General features: G+C 38.2%; 1 protein-coding gene across 1 annotated transcript in view; it reads right to left on the minus strand.

The window, feature by feature from the left end:
- RIT2 (Ras like without CAAX 2) overlaps positions 1 to 19,149 on the minus strand; it is a 178,754-nt gene that overhangs the window by 105,271 nt on the left and 54,334 nt on the right. The window contains exon 3 of the mRNA XM_037373951.1: positions 144 to 217. Coding sequence (XP_037229848.1) covers positions 144 to 217 — 74 coding nt within the window. The remainder of the gene's footprint in view (positions 1 to 143; positions 218 to 19,149) is intronic.

The following is a 19,149-nucleotide window of genomic DNA, read 5'->3' on the forward strand; positions in this document are numbered from 1 at the left end:
GTTAATTCGTCAATGTTATTCTGCTACTGCTCCCTTTATGTTTGAATAGGGAAGCTTGCTTCTAGCTCTGTGACCCGTATATCTGAGGTTAAAATCTTTAGGTTTATGTCTGATTGACTGATTCACATCGGCAAACTACTCACCTGTCCAGCAGTGTCTAGAATGTCCAAATAAGCTGGCTCGTCATCAATTCGGACTTGAGTTTTATAAGCATCCTCTGAAAAACACAGTGCAGTAAGGGCTAAGCATTGGTTTGGCTCAGAGAACAGAAAATGAAAAATAACTTTGCTAGTTTGGAGTAGACTTTTCAAAAGCTCTCCAGTCTGATCTAACTTTGTTTTCTTTCAAGCAAAAAGACACTTTCTGAAATCCTACCAACACTGCAACGTATTAGCAAAAGAGAGTGATCCAGTCTTTTCTATGACACTACTTCAAAATATTAAAGAAGTAAATTTGCCTCCCTTGGAAAGGGTAGCACAGACCGCAGGTAGTGTTTAAGTCACAGATGTTCAGAGGTGGTGTGCTGGTGCTATGCAGTGCAATGACACTTTCACAGAGCTTTTCCAGCAAATAGTTTCAAACCAAACATCATCTAAATTACTGGGATACTCTCCTGTGGCTAAAAGGGGCTTCTGACTCAGATATGTCAGAACAATTTACTAGACCTCTGTGTATCTCTGCAGATAATGTAAACAGATTTTTTAAAAATAAATTCTGTAATCAGTGTCTTCACACTCATCATGGCTGGAGGGGGAGAGGAGGAAAAAACTGTGCCTGGTGGAGAGTTCCCTTAGCTCATGATTTTCTCAACCTATATTTAGAAGGAGAAAAACAAAAAAGGTGAACTGTTTGCATGAATTGTTTTCCTCACATTTCAGTTTAATTCCTTTCTCAACATTTATACTTTCTTCCTAAGATTAAACAGAGCTTAGATACCAGGCCATGTTTATACTTGAAGTAGTCTTGGAAATTATCCATGTTGTTTAATTAAATAATAATGCATAGCACCCTGAGTGGGTTTGGTGGCTGATATTATTCTTTGACTGTGCACTGAGGTGTGAAGACAAGACAAGTGCATTTAATGCATCTGAGAAGTTTCATTAATCATTATGAACATATGGGTGGCCCTGTGCAAAGATTCAATCCTGCAAGCCTGGCTGCCAGAGACCCTCAGGACTAGGCTCACAATAACTATTGAGATAATATTTGGATTATAGTATTCTCAGGACATTCCAATTTGTCACACACACACACACATATATAGATTGCATCACATGACACTTTATGAAAGTATGTAAAAACCTGCTTCCTACCTCCACAAAGGAACAACTAAAGCATTCAGATATGAAGGATTCAGGATGGCCTAAACTCAGCCCACTCCTGCACAAGTGACAAGCTGTCTATAATGTCACATCCAGTAGTTTCAATAATTGTCTTGCTTCTTATAGAATCATAGATAATTTTAGGTTGTAAAAGGCCTTTAAGATCATCAAGTCCAATTGTTAACCCAGCGCTGCCAAGCCCACTAAACCATGTCCCTAAGCACCACATCCACATTCCTTCTAAATACCTCCAAGGATGGTGACTCCACCACATCCATGAGCAGCATGTTCCAGTGCCTGACAGCCCTTTATGTGAAGACTTTTTTCCTAAAAACCAATCTAAACTTCCCCTGGCACAACCTGGGACTGTTTTTAATTATCCTGTCGGTTGTTATCTGGGAGAAGAGACCTAACCTTCCTGCCTACAACCTCAATTCAGGTATTTGTAGAGAGCAAGGTCTCCCCTCAGCCCCCCCTCTCCAGGCTGACCCCCCAGCTCCCCCAGCTGCTCCCCACAGCACTTGTGCCCCAGCCCCTTCCCCAGCCCCCTGCCCGGCTCTGGGCACGCTCCAGCCCCTCAGGGTCTGTCTGGGAGCGAGGGGCCCAGAGCCCACCGCGCCATTCCAGGGGCGGCCTCCCCAGTGCCGAGGGCAGGGGGACGGGCACTGCCCTGCTCCCGCTGGCCACACCACTGCTGGCACCAGCCAGGATGCTGCTGGCCTCCTTGGCCACCTGGGCACACGGGGGGCTCATGCCCAGCCGGCTGCCGACCAGCGCCCCCAGGCCCTTTCCCCCCAGGTAGTTCCCAGCCCCCTGCCCCAGCCCGCAGCGCTGCGGGGTCTGGTGTGACCCACGGGCAGGGCCCGGCACTGAGCCTGGTTGAACCTCACACAACTGGCCTGGGCCCATCGCTCCAGCCTGCCCAGATCCCTCTGCAGAACCTTCCTGCCCTCCGGCAGACCCTGCTTGATGTTGTCTACAAACTGACCGAGGGTGCACTTGATCCCCTCATTCTGATCATCAACAAAGACATTAAACAGCACTGGCCCCAGCACCGAGCCCTGGGGAACACCACCTGTGACCAGCCACCAGCTGGCTGTAACTCCATTCCCCACCACTCTTTGGGCTCGACCATCCAGCCAGGGTTTTACCCAGCAAAGAGTACATCTGTTGAAGCCATATGCAGCCAGTTTCTCCAGGAGATGCTGTGGTAGATGGTGTCAAAGGCCTAAGAGAATAAAGCCTAGGTTGATGAGATCCAGTCTTTCCCTCGTCCACTAGATGGGTCACCTTGCTGTAGAAGGAGGTCAGGTTCATCAAGCAGGACCTGCCTTTCATAAACCCATGCTGGCTGGGCCTGATCCTCCAGTTGTCCTGCACATGCCTTAGCTCAGCAAATTACTAAGGCACATACCTTGCTTCAAACAAATACCTAATTTCATTGATAATAGGATGACCCAGAGACTTAATTAATTGTATGATACATTGCCTTGCTGAGAAAGCCAGAGCTCTCCAAACAATGTAAATTTCAGTTAATAGACCTCTTTCTAGAGATTGCTGAACAAGAAACTCAATGCCAAAGAGGGACTATATGGAGTGAATTAGTCTAGTTACAATATAAGTAATCTATTATGACATTACAATAATACATGCAGTAGATTTTTTCTTTTTTTTTTTTAATCTTTTTCCCTAACTAAAAATGAAAAGATAAATATAAAAATATGTAAAATAAATTATGGTATTTCCTTCATATTAATTCTATTAATACTATAAGGTATTATTAATATATATCCATGCAGGTGGGTGCCCATTTGCATTACATTCATGCATACATAATTAACATATGACTTGCATAAATTTAGCCTGTATTCTTGGCTTTGCAGCTGGGTACTTTAAAGCTGATATGCTGTGGTCCTGTCTGTCTACTTGGTCTAAGTTTTAATGCAGTAGCTTTAAAACAGTGCAATGCAGAAAGACATTTGTATACTTAAATGGTACTTGGGATAAAAATGAAGCTGGAACCTAAATAAATCATTCTTATTTGTTAAGGAAATGAATTGGGTTAGTTATATCTAAAAGACCCACCGACCTCTGGGTGTAAGTCATAGCTTTCAGTAAGTAGTTGTAAGATATCTACATCGAATACCCTCCTGAGCAGCTCCAGGTTTACCCTGATACCACAACACTGTAATCAGTAAAGTTTCAGCTTAAAGCTGGAGCAGAGTAAGGCTGTTTGTAACCCTTTTAATTTGCAAAGATAACACAGAATGTACAAACCCATGTTATTTTGTTTTGTTCTCTCAAACTACTGACCTTAAAACACTTCCACAAAGATGTGCCAGAATCACTGTTCCATTTTCATTATTAATATATGCTAACATCTTCTGTTAGCAGTAGTGAAAAATATTCTGTTTAGCATTTGCCAAATACATGAATATGAATGGTTTTCTAGGCAACTGATTTCGGAAGATGCTTTTCACTTGTAGTATTTGCCTTTTTCCCAAGAAATGATGGGATCCCAAGGGATGAAACAAGGAGATATGACTTTCCTTTGCAATATTCCTTCTCTGCACATGTGCAAAAAGCAGGATAGTATAGATATTAGAAAAGCTTAACAATATCTTCAATTGGGGTGTGAAAAGCAGGGATATCCTCAACCTGTATTTGAATGGAAAATATATGGGAGATTTAAGGACCACTTTTCTCATGGTGCTCATTTAAAAGGAAGTCCTAAAGCCCACACTTATCAAGGCAATTGATATCTTGAGCCAACACGCTCATACCAGAGACCAGACCATAACACCCATTTATGACCTATCAGCTTTTAATGCTCAAACACAACTAAGTCTTTTGAGAGGCACTATTTTTCCATTTACCATGTGTATTGACTCATCTCCTGGGCTACTAGGATAATGAATTTTTCCAGCAAGGGAGGTAGAAGGAAGACACATAAATGGAAAACCAGGTCTCCCACCTCATGTCATATGGACCCAGAAGACAAGCGAGAAGTGGAAGAGCTGTGCCATTTAGTTCTGGTCTACAGACAACATTTTTAAACTGGGACCTTTAGTAGGGGCTGTAGCAATAGAGCAAAGGGTGATGTTTTTAAACTAAAGGTGGGTAGATTTAGAATAGATATAAGGAAGAAATTCTTCCCTGTGAGGGTGGTGAGACACTGGCACAGGCTGTCCAGAGCAGCTGTGCGTGCCCCATCCCTGGCAGTGCCCATGGCCAGGTTGAGTAGGGCTTAGAGCAACCTGATAGAGTGGAAGGTGTCTCTGCCCATCATGGCAGGGGGTTGGAACTAGATGGTCTTTGAAGGTCCCTTCCAACCAAAACCATTCTGTGATTCTATGCTTCTATTATTTCCTCTAGGGAAGTAATGGAAATACATCTAAGTGAGGGATTACATGGACAAACGTCTTTATTGTACTCAGTTGGACAACGGAGTGGAAGCATTAACTGGAAAAAAAAAGCCTCCTAGAGACCAAGAGCTGGGTATGTCTCTATGCCAGGCCCAGTTAATTATTTTTTTAAAAAAATATTTTATTAGCAGCTATAATGCTAAGCAGAAACCTGGTGTCTTCACATACTCCCTACAGAATTTCAGAAGGGACTACAATGTGGCTAGCCTTTTTAGTCCAGACATAGTACACATGATGGCCACATTAAGGAAACAGAAACTTGAGATCTGAGACAAGCACAGTTTTACATGTGGGCTGAGAACAGAAGGAAAGATGTTCCACTGAAATAGCATCTGAGTGTATATAAAACACAGCAGGAAAGTCTTCATCAGGAGCACTAGCAAACTCACAGTCTAATTGCCTCTCCTTAAAAATTATTCACATTATTACAAATGCTGTTGGGTATATTTACACTAGTCACAGTGTTTGAGTACATTACGTTTTCTTTCACCTAATTAATTTGTAATAGTAACATAATGTTCCCTTTAAACTTAATTGGGAGCTGCTAAGCCATGTGTATCTGGACTTTACATCCTGCAGTTCTAAGGACTGAAATTTATTAAAAGGCCAAACTCCAGCTGCCATTTCAGTAAAGCATTAAGGTAACATACAAAAAAAAGACAAGAATAATAATCAGACATCAGACAATAAATCAGACAATAACTATATTTCTTTTATTAATTTCAGTATTAGTCTTTTTCTGGGGCTAACTGTAAGGCCTCAGCTTTTCGTTTAGGTAAAATGTATCAGAAAGATTCAATATAATAACAACCAAAAGAAAAAAGTGGAATGATTTTATTGACATTGCCATAAGATATAACCATGGTTAAAACATAGAGTTCAAGAATGAACATTTTATAGGGTACCAAAGAGAAAACTGAAATAAAAACTCCTGCATCCTTATAATCTGTATAATATGTGAATGCATAAATATATGAGATGGATACTTAAAATATCTGGTAAAACATTTTTTTTTTTACATGATCATTTACCTTTTTCATAGAGAATATGGACTGAGGAATTTTGTATCTTAGAAACATTAAAAATAAAAATTAAAAGAGATACAAATTTCAGATTAAAAAAATTATACTGCTTGCCTTGAATTGTTACTGACCATTTACTTTTTTCCAGGATGGGAAAAAAAACCCAAACCCCAGCCTTCCAAATGTTTTCTGAATGACACCTTTTCTTTTTTATTATTAATTCTTTCCTCCTTTACTGAATATCTTACTGATATCAACAAAGAATGTTTTTTTCAAAAGGCATTTTTTAACTGTTTTTTTTTTTCTTAATTGATTGTCCTTTATAGTACTTTGTAAGAAAAGAAAAAATTTCTTCCTTAAGCCTTTTTTTATCTGGCTCTTTTTTTGTAAAATGACTAAATCCTTGTTTTTCAGCTTTCCTTTTTTTATAGGATAGCATTCTGGAGACAGAAGTACAATAATTAATGCACGATTGTGTTGCGATCAGTTATCTTAGTGCTGGAGAAGCTAGATTCATAAAAAATATATCAAAGCACTTTTTCAGCTATGAGCAGGTAACTGCTTCATGACAAATAGATTTGGATGGTGTACGATTTAAAGGGGAGTTGGAATGGGCTTTTCATCTGCATTACAGACATGTTCCAGTACCTGAAATATAGGTCAGCTGCCTCTTTCTTCCGTTTCTTAATTCTGCTCTATATTCCTTCCAAATAAATACTCTCTTCTCTGTCTTAGACACTATCAATTGCAGATAAACCCAATCGGATTCTCACATATGTAGATGAGCCAAAAGATATTTGATTTGGCTAAGGAGGTGCCAAACTAGTGAAAGGAAGTCCAAGCTCTGTCAGCCACACCTGGAGTTCTGCCTTGTTATTCTCTCTGTGTGCCAGAGAGAGCAGGAGACCCAGCTCTTGATGTGCTTAGATTATTTGCTACATACGCATTTTAATCCAGAGATGCTCCTGAATGTAGGGTTATCATGAGCCTTTGTCTCGATGTGTGCTGTTTCTATTTATAACAGAGAATTTTTAAATAAAAAGAGAGTGGATGAACAGCAACTTAAACCACTGTACCAACTACTACAGGTAAACTCTGTCTATGTGAGATAAAAATATGCATGTCATAGGAATTGCCCATCAAAATACATTGGTCTAACAATTTCCCTTAGCATATAATTATTTTCCTGGAGTATGAGTGCGTTATAATTTGGGTGAGCATTGCTATCAGCATTTTGCAGACAAGGACACCAAGTCACAGAGGTTGCCTTCCTATGAGCTATGCACACATGATAAGCAACGAATGGCTTATAATAGTAGAACTGACAGCTTTGATTGCCTGGTATTCTGTAAATCCATAGGTAGCTGTACCCTGAAAATAAGGCAAGTAGGGAAATTAGTACTAGACTAGTAGCTAGGATACTTAAATATCCCATTTCCAGTTCTGTCTAGTTTTACGTAATTCTACATTATAACAGCAATTAAAGAGACTTCAGATTATTCTTTCCAGTGCTGCTGCTTTTTATTTCTCAGCGTTGAGCTGTGTTTGCCATTATGCTGTCATTTGTTTAGCTTGGTAAGGTCTTTGTCAGGTCTTTCAGGCTTTGCTCAGTTTTACGTTAACAGCAGAAGTTGCCTGCTCCCACATATACAAGTGATGGTAACAGACATCATCATTCCAGGTAGAAGAATCCTGATAATGCTTTTCAGGACAGAGCACAAATGACTGCTGCCTTGCCAAATGCATGGACAGAAACCCTTCCTTCAGTAACCACATGCTTTGAACATCTCTGCTGTTTCTATGAAAGAGAAGTAGCTAAGTAATGCAGCATTTATTACAGATGGTACCTGTCTGCTAGCTTTACTCCTATAGAAAGACTATAGCTAAGGCCTTGAGAAAATTAAAATAATCTAAGAAAAAAACAAAGTCATGTTAAGTGCGTATCATAAAAGGAATGCATATATTTATTCATTATACATTCAGCTGCATGATGAGAAACACAGACCTTCCTATCTTTCAGTTTTCGCTTTAGCATTCAAATTACCATAAACATATTTTCAGATAAAATATTAAACCAAGGTCTCAGCTACATATGTCTTCTGAAAAGATTCTGTAACATTGTTTCCAAACAGCCCTGATAAATTCAAATGTATATTACTGTTATACATTCCAATTCTCCTTATTAATTTCAGGTGAAGATGCAATTCTTCGTTTCTTTTATTTAGCCTTTCTTCAGTATTATGACATGCTCTTAACTACTGCATTCTGTCTTGGAGGTTCCTGTATCTTCAATGACACATAAATCTTTCATTGTTCATGAGATAATTCACAATTTCAAGAACTAACAATGAAAACAGAAATGCAACAAAGTACTTCTATTTTCTAAGTCTGAAAATAAAAGAGCAGAACAACTAAAATAACTTTTAGTTGATTTTGTCCTCCTGAAACAAACACTGGTAATATCTTCAGTGGAAAGCAGAAGCATAGCTAGACTATGCCTGGATCCTCAAATAAACTTCTGCACTTAATCCTGCTACCATCAAGGAAAACCGGTATCTAAATACCTGGAGGTGACAGGGCCGATATTACCAGTTGAGCATCCAGAATCGCTGCAACAGAATAAATATTTGAGTTTAAGTCCAGTAAGTCCCTTGAAGGCTGACTATTTGTTATTAGTTGTTTTTAACTGAGCCACCTTCATTGCAATATGCTTGTCTCCCTCCTCTGACTTAGGCTGTGACTGTCATTGCCTGCACTCTGTCTGCATCTGGTTACAATAATAAAGCTAAAAGCTTCCTCAGCCTAATGAGAATTCTGTTTGGTTCTCACCTCACCGCAGTCCTCCTCTTCTAACACCATTATGTATCTGTCTTAAAACAGCTGCTCTCAAATTAAGTTTCCCCTTCTTGTTGGGCTGCCTAATGTTTCAGATCTGTGCTCTGCAGGGCAAGACTGATAACACAAAGCTGCTGAAGGAGCCTGATTGATTTTCAGCTTTGGGTACTTACGTGGCAGGTTTCTTGGTGACCTGAAATGCACCCAGTGCCTTCCAACCTGGGAAATGGCTTATCCATTGCACTTCCGTTGTCTTCTTTATTATTTTTTTTCTTTTCTTTTTTTTTTTTTCCCTCTAGTTGTACCTATAGATATGTAGAAGCACCTCTTTTTCAATGTCAGCTTGCAGTTCCGTTATTGTGGTACCCTTTCATTCTCTGCTGAAAAGCAGTGGAAGCAAGAGCAACTTAATCTCAGTTCAGTGGTAAGCACACAAAAACGAAGCATCACCTGTGCTTTACAAGGTTGTGTGTGAACAGAAATCTGAATGAATTGAACTTTTGGGTCTGTTAAATCTGGTTTGTCTTCTCCCTTTGGGTCCTTATTATCATGATGTTTACTAACAAGACAGTTGGAAAAGGAGGCAATGGCCTGGGTGGCTTTCAAGAACCAGAATTAGAGTAATTTTGTTGCACAAAGTATTTCAGGGAAGAGGTTTTCATCTACATGCACTTGTCAAGAAATAGGCAAAGCACAACATACAACAGAAAATCAAGATAAGATACCAATTTCAGGCAAAGAAGGTCAAACGTGTAAGACCTAAGTGGCCAGCAATGCAAACTCATTGCATACATACATATAAAGTGTCAGGTGTGTGTCAGGGCTTGAAGCTTTTATATGGTGCAAATAAATTGTAACAGTATATGTGAACATAACGCCCTCAACCTGTATTCATAGTAGCAAATGCTCCACAGAAATCAACCAAAGCCACCCACCATTCACAACATTACTGATTACAGGAACCACCTCTCCACTGCTGCTTGCCCCCCCTACAGTGACCACTTTCTCGCTGTTGACTTGTATGCCTCAGTTCATTTACTTGGTTCCCAACTCAGTATTCTGATGCAATAAGCCAAGAGATCTTTCTAAACTGACTACTGATATTTATCCATTCCCATGAGGTACTTCATTGTAGGGAGATTAGCCATATACAGATATATATATATCTGTGTGGGGGTTTATGTGTTTGTGCATGTACCTGTGTATACAAACACAAAGAGGCTTATAAGGCTGAGAGTATCTGAAAGTGCAAAAAGAAAGCGTTGTAAATTAATGCCTATATGGAGTACCTGCAATGTCTCAAACTACTTACCTAGTCCTGAAAATAAACAAGTCCAGGAGCAGATTGAAAATTAAACACAAAAAATCCACTACAAATCTCTTCTGTTATAGAAATGTAGGCTTTTTTTTTTATTATTCTACTACAGTATATTATTTTTTTTGCTATTTGCAACTTTCTCCTAGTTGCAAATATGCATTTTCCCCCTTGAAAATGTAATTATTAATAAAAGAAAAATGCATGTTCACAAGAGCCCATGAAAACAGAATCCATAGGAGTTCTAATCAAGTTTTAACTACAATTCATATAAAAAAAAATGAATTCCTTCCTTCTTATAGACTTATGGATTGAGAAGCTGATTGCATTCTTATATAACAACATATTGTGAAATGTAGGATTCCGTGGGATGTAGTATAGGTCACCTCCTATAAATGATGGGATTCTGTAGAGAGGCTGGGAAACAGCAGAGAATTGGGTAAAAGACTGACAAAGTCTTATAATCTGAATAGTTTGGCCTAGTACAGTAACTATCAGCCATGGAGCAAATGCTGTTATCAACAAAGCCACCATTTATGATTTTAATCTGCAAGCATGCACAGATGTGACTAAATTTGTATGAACAGCTACACAGGCTATGACTTGCTGCCCAAAAAATTCACTGAGCTATTCTTTAGGCTGTACTGTAGTCCTTCTAAATAGCTAAATGTTGCTTATAAAGTGTTCCACCCATGTGAATAAGACTATTTGAGTAAAAAATATTTTTCTCAGAACGAGTTCTCAAATAGAAAATAGGATTTCTTACAAACGTTAGCATTTTCGCAAATCAAGGCTAAAGATAACTCGGGCAAACCTTTCCTGCAGCATTTGCTTTTCTGTTAGAAGCCACTTTAATTTAGATAATGCTACTAATATTTAATAAAGGCATATCATTACTTTCTCTGCTTCCAGAAAAAAATGTCATTTACTTCAAAGTTGTACATGAACAAAGCGAGCAAAGTACTCCTGTTTAATCAAAACATGATAATTAACAGGAGTCCAAGTACCCTTATCTTGGGGAACAAGAATAGCAGGTAGCAATTTCACTACTCTTTCAAGTCCATGGTTGTGCTACTGAGTGGGAGGATGTGACTTCACTTCTTATCATGTCAGGAGGAGTAATTAACAAGTTGACTACATCTGCATGGCTATTAGCAGCGATGTTGCCTTGGATTTAGTAAGGTGTAGATGGCTGCTGGCTTCCATGAAAGAAAGGTTAATGGAAACATTTGTCCTGTGATGAAGAATTTTGAATAGAGCATGATAAATCATCCAATTCTAGAAAATGATAGCATCTGTGCCTCTTCCAATTTCAAAAATCACTTAAGGAGTATTTTTACAAATCATGATATACAAGGAATAAGTAAGCACGTTTTCCACCGATGACCCTATTTATGGGTTGCAAGCTGCTTCTAAGTTCATGATCCTAATAATTATTATCATCACAGTATGTGGGTTGTGATATCTATGACAGAACTACCGGGCTAAAGCCACAGAGTGACTTAGGTGTTCACTGTAACTTCAGTCATCTAATTCCTAGGACCTTTGAATCCCCTCAGTTGCCACATAACATTCCACCCTGCTTTAGCCCTAAGAAGCTAAACTTTCCTTTAAAGTATTTCACATTTGAAAGCATTATTTATCTGACTAACCTGAGATGCACATGTTAGGGTGAGATGAATCATGCTATAGAACTTCAGCACATTTACATTATGAATTAAAACCCACAACCTGCGTGTGACTTCACTGTGGTTTAATATTCCAGATAAACTTAAAAAGTCTCCTGCCTTAACGTCACCAGCCAGATGCACACTTTGCTCACGGTTAAACCCAGTCAGGATCTACAGGCTAGGAACTGAATTCCTCAGATTATATTAGTGGTTCAATCCAATGAGAATATGAAACTCTACTAAAAAATGTACAATAGCTAAGAACCTAAGAATGAGATGCTGTCCCAGTTTTCTATGACAGGTCAATGTTTGGAGTATCACTGTAGGCCTGAAAAGCTCTGCTCTGAGGACAAGCTCTTCTGTGATAAGAAGCACCCTTCAACTCCTTTTCCCACTCCAATTTATTAGGTGGATCAATTAGAGACTTGATGAACCAAAGCATGGGGAACTGAGGGTTGTTGCACTGAGTCAAATCAAAAACACCTGTTGCTGAGATAAAGGTCTTCTACCTGTATGAAGCTTAGAGTAAAAAAAAAAATATAAAATGGCCTATTTTGTGTAGAAGAGGAAAAAATATTTTTACAATGGTTTATAATCTTAGTGGATTCTATATTTTTAATATGGTATATATAATTATGAAATAATTTCCATTAAATTATTTCATTATTATCATTATTACTAGTATTAATACTATTAAAAGATTTACCACATACATGCTTTTATATTGTTACAGTTATAAGAAAAGGCTTTTTCTTTCCTTCCTAAATTTTGACCTGGCTAATCAGCGCATAAGTATAAAAGCCACCAGGTCACACTTCTATACAGTTTTTGGTTGTTTTCCTTCTCTCTCTGTTTAACAGATATACAATTAAAAGTCAGAGGTCTCTAGAAGGAATAGAAGGGCTCTACACTATGCTCTAATCTTGACACTCTATTCAGTGGAGAAGATGGCCAAGTCAGGATTGTACCTTACCTCTAACACAAAAAGAGTTAATGGACGATAGGAAATAATAAGTATTAACCGTTAAGAGTTAATGTGAACAAGCAACACAGGTCTCATGGCAACATGCAGGAGAAACACTTTTGTCTCATGTTCTAGCCATGGTAAGCAGATGTTGGGAAGAGATGTTTGAGAAATAAAGAGTCATTCACCTGTTTGTTTGCTTTCTGAAACATGGGAGAAAAGGAAGTCAGATCACTGACCAGATTATCATTTAAAGTCATTCCGATTAAATAAATGCTCCAAATGAAAATACAAAAAGTAGAGCCGCAAAAGTTCAACAGTCCTTTTAATCCATTTTCCTCTTTTGGAGAGTGACCAGTAGCCCAAGGAATCCTACACAATGAGTTTTGCTTGACATATTTTGTCAGCTTCGAGTTGGTTGCACTTCAAAGACCTTTCTGAGGTGGAAGCAAAATCTTCGTTTTCAACAGCCTTTGATGGATATCTACAGTTTTGGCACAGGTCGTTATCGGTATTCTTTTTGATAAAAAACTTTGACCCGAGAAGAAATTTGGGCTCAGGAGCTGGTCTCTGATAGTGACCCTGCATCAGATGGTTGACTCAGTTTTCACGTATTGCCTGTCCCAGAAATAAAAGGATCTCTTCTCTCCTCTCATTCTTGCTTATGGTCCCATTTCCCCCTATGTGGTTTTACACTATCCCTTTTGCCACTTTTTGAGCTTGCAGAATTGTTTTTACCGCAGTGATTAAACTCACTACCCTGGTAGACGTCTATTCTGTGTTGGGGTGGCTTAGTTTTCTTCTGGACTACTGTTGAATCAGCTTAAAAAAAATTGTCAGATGAATGCCAGAGAGCCAACAAGGCTGGGAGAAGGGCAGAGATGAAGAGTGGGACCTCGTCCTTCTCCACAGAAATGAGTTGTTAGATTTGTCTCACCTCATCTGACAAAACTACAGTCTGTTGCAGAGCCACCAAAGTCTGTTCATAGCTGGTGAAGGTTTGTGCATCATTCTTTGTCCACGGTTTAGGGTAACGAAATTAGATAGCTCTACACCGGGTTTCCTCTATGCACTATTTCTTTGCCTGACACCTCACAGTATACTACAGACTCATAACTAGCTACTGCTTGGTACCACCATGGCTGAAGCAAATGTGTTAGTGTAGCCGCTTCGGTAAATTTTCTAAGGGCATGAGTGACACAGACAAACAACTGCATTTCCAAGACTAAATGGCAAGTCTAAATGTTTTTCAAAGTGTTCTGCTTAACCTCTAACCTCTGAGCAGATGTTTGGTGAAATGATAAGGGAGAAAATGACAACTTTAGGAACAGCTTTCAGACGCACCTACTCCCTAGGAAGATACAGACTGTGTTTGCTTGTCTGCTAGTGTTTATTATCAGAGATATTAGCAAAGGAAAATTCCTGGATTACGCACTGTTTCCCGAGTCTTTGAAAATGCTAAAAGACAGCAAGTTGTCACCTGGTATAAACAGTCCTGAAATAATTGCATGATGAGTTGCATTTCTAAGAAAATATGAATGTGACAAAGCAGTAGCAGATATAAGTGTGTGTCCAGGATTTTAGAGGTGATTAATCTTGAGTATGGACAGGGAAATGTAATTGTTTGCTTTGGTTTTTTCTTACATGAACTCTGCAAACTGTTTTGAACTGAATAATTGACTTGTTAAAGCAAAGTCCCAAGAAAGGAAGCTTAACAGCAGAGCTGGAGATCATGTATTTGCATGACACCGCATATTTAGAATGTGGCCAGGCTGTTTCATTAATGAGGAAAATACTGAAGTTCTCAGCAGAAGAAGGAGTAAAGAATCAAAGTTCGTCTTGAGTTGAGAATGCATCTAAAGTTAGAGGATATATCTCAGACTGAAATGTTGAGAGATGATCCATTAATCTACTCTTTAGACAGAATCTACCACCTTTAAAAAAAAAATATTTCCAAGAGAAATGGGATTTTATTATTTTTTTTAATCAAATTGTTTCCATCACAGAGAATAAAGATCTGCTATGATCTTCCAGGCTCCATTCTCCATGGCTTCGAATAATTTCTATTTCCCTTCATGGTGGGATATAACAACAACCTTAAACAGAAGGTATTTTGCTGCCTCATTGAAATCTAAACTAACTGAGCAGCTTAGGTGCCTTTTGCATTGTCGGTTTCCTAATACTCCTCCTCCTCCTCTATTCATGGGGGTTTTTTTCAGTCTTACAGTGGGAGCGCCTATGCTGCCAGACACATGCCAATGTTCCCTATTCTTTTGTCACTTAACAAGGATTCTGCATGGCAAGTCCTACTCTGCATTTTCCTCCCTTCACTGCAGGGCATCATACAGGCATTCTGAAAGATATCATGCTGCTCTGTGAAAGTCCCTGCTCTGGCAAGCCATCAGGGAAGGCACTGCAATTCAGCTTCAGGCACTTACATTTAGACAGCTACACACTATATGTCTACGTGCAAGGTAAGTATCTAAAATCCCCTTACCCTTCATGGAAGTATAGACACTATTCAGTTGCCTGTACATGACACTTGCCTTTTGATGTGGTCTCAGGAACCCTGTCTGGCTTTCATTTACTGGACTAGAAGAGATCTGGTCCACCTGATCCTATGTCACACACACTGGGGACCAGGTGACGATGACACAAGACCTGTGGGAGATCCACAGCCTTCTAGATCAGGATCCAGGACCAAAGCAAGATAGTGTAGGACACCCCGAATGGCTCTCAAAGCCTGTTATAAGGGAAGTGAGCAAAGACCTAGATCTCCACTCCTAAATATCCCTGAACCCCACATAACTGGAACCTAGATACACAGCTTTTGTGTAGACATTTTAATTCAGGTGTCTGAATTAATTATGTAAGTCTTGAATCTGAAATCTTGAAATATGAATTAATGAAGTGAGTCTTACTCCTAACATAGCAGGCATAATCACTGTTTGCTCTTCATGTAGGTTAGGTCAGAATGCTTTATACCGAAAGTGAGTATTAACATCTTAATGTGACATATAAAGTGGATAATATCAACAGATAGGAAAAACAAACAAGCAAACAACTAATAATAAAACATGGGTTTAAGAATATCATTCAAATGCAGACACCAGTAGTCCTACATAATCTTCATTGCTCATTTTAAATGATGATGAATATGGAACACAAATGTAGCTATGTCCATACAATCAGTCTGAATAGCCTTGGAGACAGTGTTTAGAGACAAATAGTACTGCTTCCAGATCATTTGATAAGAGTTGTTTATGCAGTCTCAGATAAGGCTAATAAACATATGGAGAATGATGAATGAAAGGTGATTGTGACTATTTAGCTACTGATTGTATGATTTTAAATAATAATAATAATTTTGGAGCTCAAATCCAGTTGTGGTTTGTTCAGTCCATCATAAATACTTTATCTACTCTGGGAAAATGGGAATGACAATATGAGAATGAAATTAGGGATGGAATATATACATATATATGTTCTAGGTGACTAGAAATGATCTAGAAAATTTTGTACCCTAAAAATGCATTTGAATAGAATTTTTGTGGCAAGATGCCCCTCTCCTGCTCTAGGAGATATGTCTCATCTTAGTCTTTTTTCATTCTGTCATTACTAATGAGTTTGCATTTCCCTTGCTTTATCCTTTTTCATTATTGTACCTTGAAAACAGTTAGAATATTCTTTATAACACAGACATTTTTTTGTACGTATTTTATAACCTCAGAATATTTTCAGTCACATTTTATCTTTTATTTTTTTTCTCAAATTCACCCACGCATTTCCACTGTCTTATTAAAGATGAGTTTAAATGTGTTTTATTTGATGCATTGGTGAATGCATTACTTCGTTAGGAAACCTCATGGAAATTCATGTGCTTAATGCTAGAGTGCCTCCCATCCCACACCCATTTCAATTAAAGTTTGACATTGACACAGTCTTAATGCCCTCAACTGCTCATTTGACACAATCTTATTCAGTGGTATCTCACCAAAACAGGAAGCTGCTTTCGCATCTCGTTTGCATTATGTATTCATTTTAAGATTAGTCACATGGTTAATGAGCATCTTGGAGGCTGTCCAGTTTGCTACACTATGTCATGGTTCCTTTCCTGCCACTCTACTCACATTAACTCTCTGTGATATTGCCAAAGACTGTACAGAGTGTAAATTGCTCTTATCCATTTGTTCCAGAAAACGATCACATCCACTGCCACTTGGAAATTGTTCCCATTGTTGACTACAATTAAATATTAAATGTGAGCTGAAATCATTTCATTTTCATGAAGTACTAACCTTTGAAATTTTGCCCAGTTACAGCCTAATACTAAAAGAATTTCATCCTTCCCCTCCCCATTTACTTACAAAACAAATACATATCTGTCTCAAAATTCTGAACTGCAACATCTGTAGCAAGCCTGAAACAAAATCATTATTCCTGTTTTATCTTGAAGTGGCATTAACTCAAAGTGACAGCATTAAAATTAGCACTTCAGGTAGCACTTAATTTTTTAATCAATGTTTACTTTATATTTTAAACAAATACTGACACCTATTTGTGTATTTATTTGTATGAATATTTATTTATATCTATATATAATGTCTGGAGTTTGAGGTTCTCAAGATCTTAGCAGCTTTTCCAAAGACAACCAGCAAAAACAAAAGACAGTTTCATCCCTCAGAAGGTATCATTTATTGTCATCATTTATTTTGACACGATATGTCTGATCCACACTGTACATATGACTTCTCTGAATAAATTCCTAAGTAAACAAAAATGCACCACTTAAAAAACAAACAAACAAAACAAACAAACAAACAAACCAGAACAAAAAGCAGCCTCTTCCCTCAAATAACCCCATACTAGTCTTTAAAAATTTCGTGGACTTTAAAAAGTATTGGACTAAGCATCACAACATCCAGAAAATTCATCAGAAGTGTATATATCCCTTCTATAACTTATAAACACAGAAAGAAAAACATGTAAATAATTCTATTTGCAAAGCTCTTTTAGGATCAAAGTTAGCATGTTTGAAATATATGTATGTATGACATACATATCTATGAGCACATGCATCACATAATACAGCAACTGAAATGTCCTTTCAACAAAAAATTCTATATCATCTCATAGCAGCAGCAGCTTTCTGTGATCAGGATTCCCTGTAATATTTCAAAAACGTCAGTGGATAACAGAAAAAAAGTTGTAAGAACAAAGCACCATTATATTCCAATTGTTTATTTCTACTGTATTACTACAGATATGAGTCGCTGTAGCAAAAGGAATCTCCATTGCATTGGCAGCGTAACTTGAAACCACAATAAAAAAGAGTGATAGGGAAAGAGTGTGACATTCCTAGAGACTGTCACAAAAAAGGGAAAAACAATGCCTCTGGATTTTTAAAGCTACGGAATTATTAGAATAAATTCCTAGCCCTGTGTTTGGAGGGAAGCAGAAGTGGGAAGGGGAAGCACATTTGGCAGCATATTGAAGTGAAAGGACTTATCTGTATTCTCTGATCAGAAATAGCAAGCAATTTTCACTACATCCCCATGCTGGACTAGACAAAAGAGAAACATATTCTCATCTTTAGACTCCCCTTAAAGCTTACTGTCTTATCAGTTTGCAGATGAAATATAAAATAAAAATAGAATAAGGAGAAAAAAACCCTCCAACTTCTAAAAATCTTCAAAAGTCAATTGCCCATGGGTATGATTCTATGGACCAAGGAGTAGGCTGGGACATAAAGTGTACCCTTTATAGCAAAAAAATCAAACTTCAAAACATTTCTTAGGATTGAAAGGACTTCGGCTTTTAGGAAATAAAACATGGAAACCAGTTGGCAGCCATTTATTTCTAAACCAAAGCAAAGCCAGCTTCCTTGTTTCAGGTTTTTTATGTGTTCCTAACTGACCATACAAGATGGTTTTGTGGATCCCCTGTGTGAACTGAGTATGGCTTGGTTCAGCTTTTCAAGTAGAATGCCAACCAAATTATATCAGTCCTCTGGTCATGTGCTCTGGGAACGGTTTAGTGTCCCCTGTCTTTTTGCCCAGATGTTAATATATTTCACAAGAATCTACAGAAATAGAAAACCAATTGAATTTATTATTCCGCTCCTATGTCGATGCTTAAGGTGGACAAAGAAAAGTGAAAATGGTCAAAATGATCGTAAACATTTAGTAGCCCCAGGGGTCACTTAAGTCTTGCCAATAAAACGGAAAGGCTTCTGGAATTTCAAAGACAATGATGTTATTTACAAAGGCCCCTCCATTTCACAGCTCTCTGCCTATCTGTTTCTATTAGGACAGCTCTTACAGAAAGCCCCATCAAGCACAAGGAGGTACAGCACCAATTCTGTCAATGCTAACTACTTAAGTCATGGTTAAATTTGCACAGTTGAGCATTGTGTTCACTGCTGCCACAATTACACATCACAGAAAACATAGAGAATAGAGTAGCTAGTGCAAGAACTTTAGGAAAAATAAAAAATATATAGGTAGTTATTAGATTCTTATGTCCCTGTAAAACAAAAATAGCCAAACCACAATAGACCTTATCTTAAAGCTCAATTAGAGAACAGTACTCAGCCA

This window comes from Falco rusticolus, chromosome Z (assembly GCF_015220075.1).
Source record: "Falco rusticolus isolate bFalRus1 chromosome Z, bFalRus1.pri, whole genome shotgun sequence".
NCBI lineage: Eukaryota > Metazoa > Chordata > Aves > Falconiformes > Falconidae > Falco > Falco rusticolus.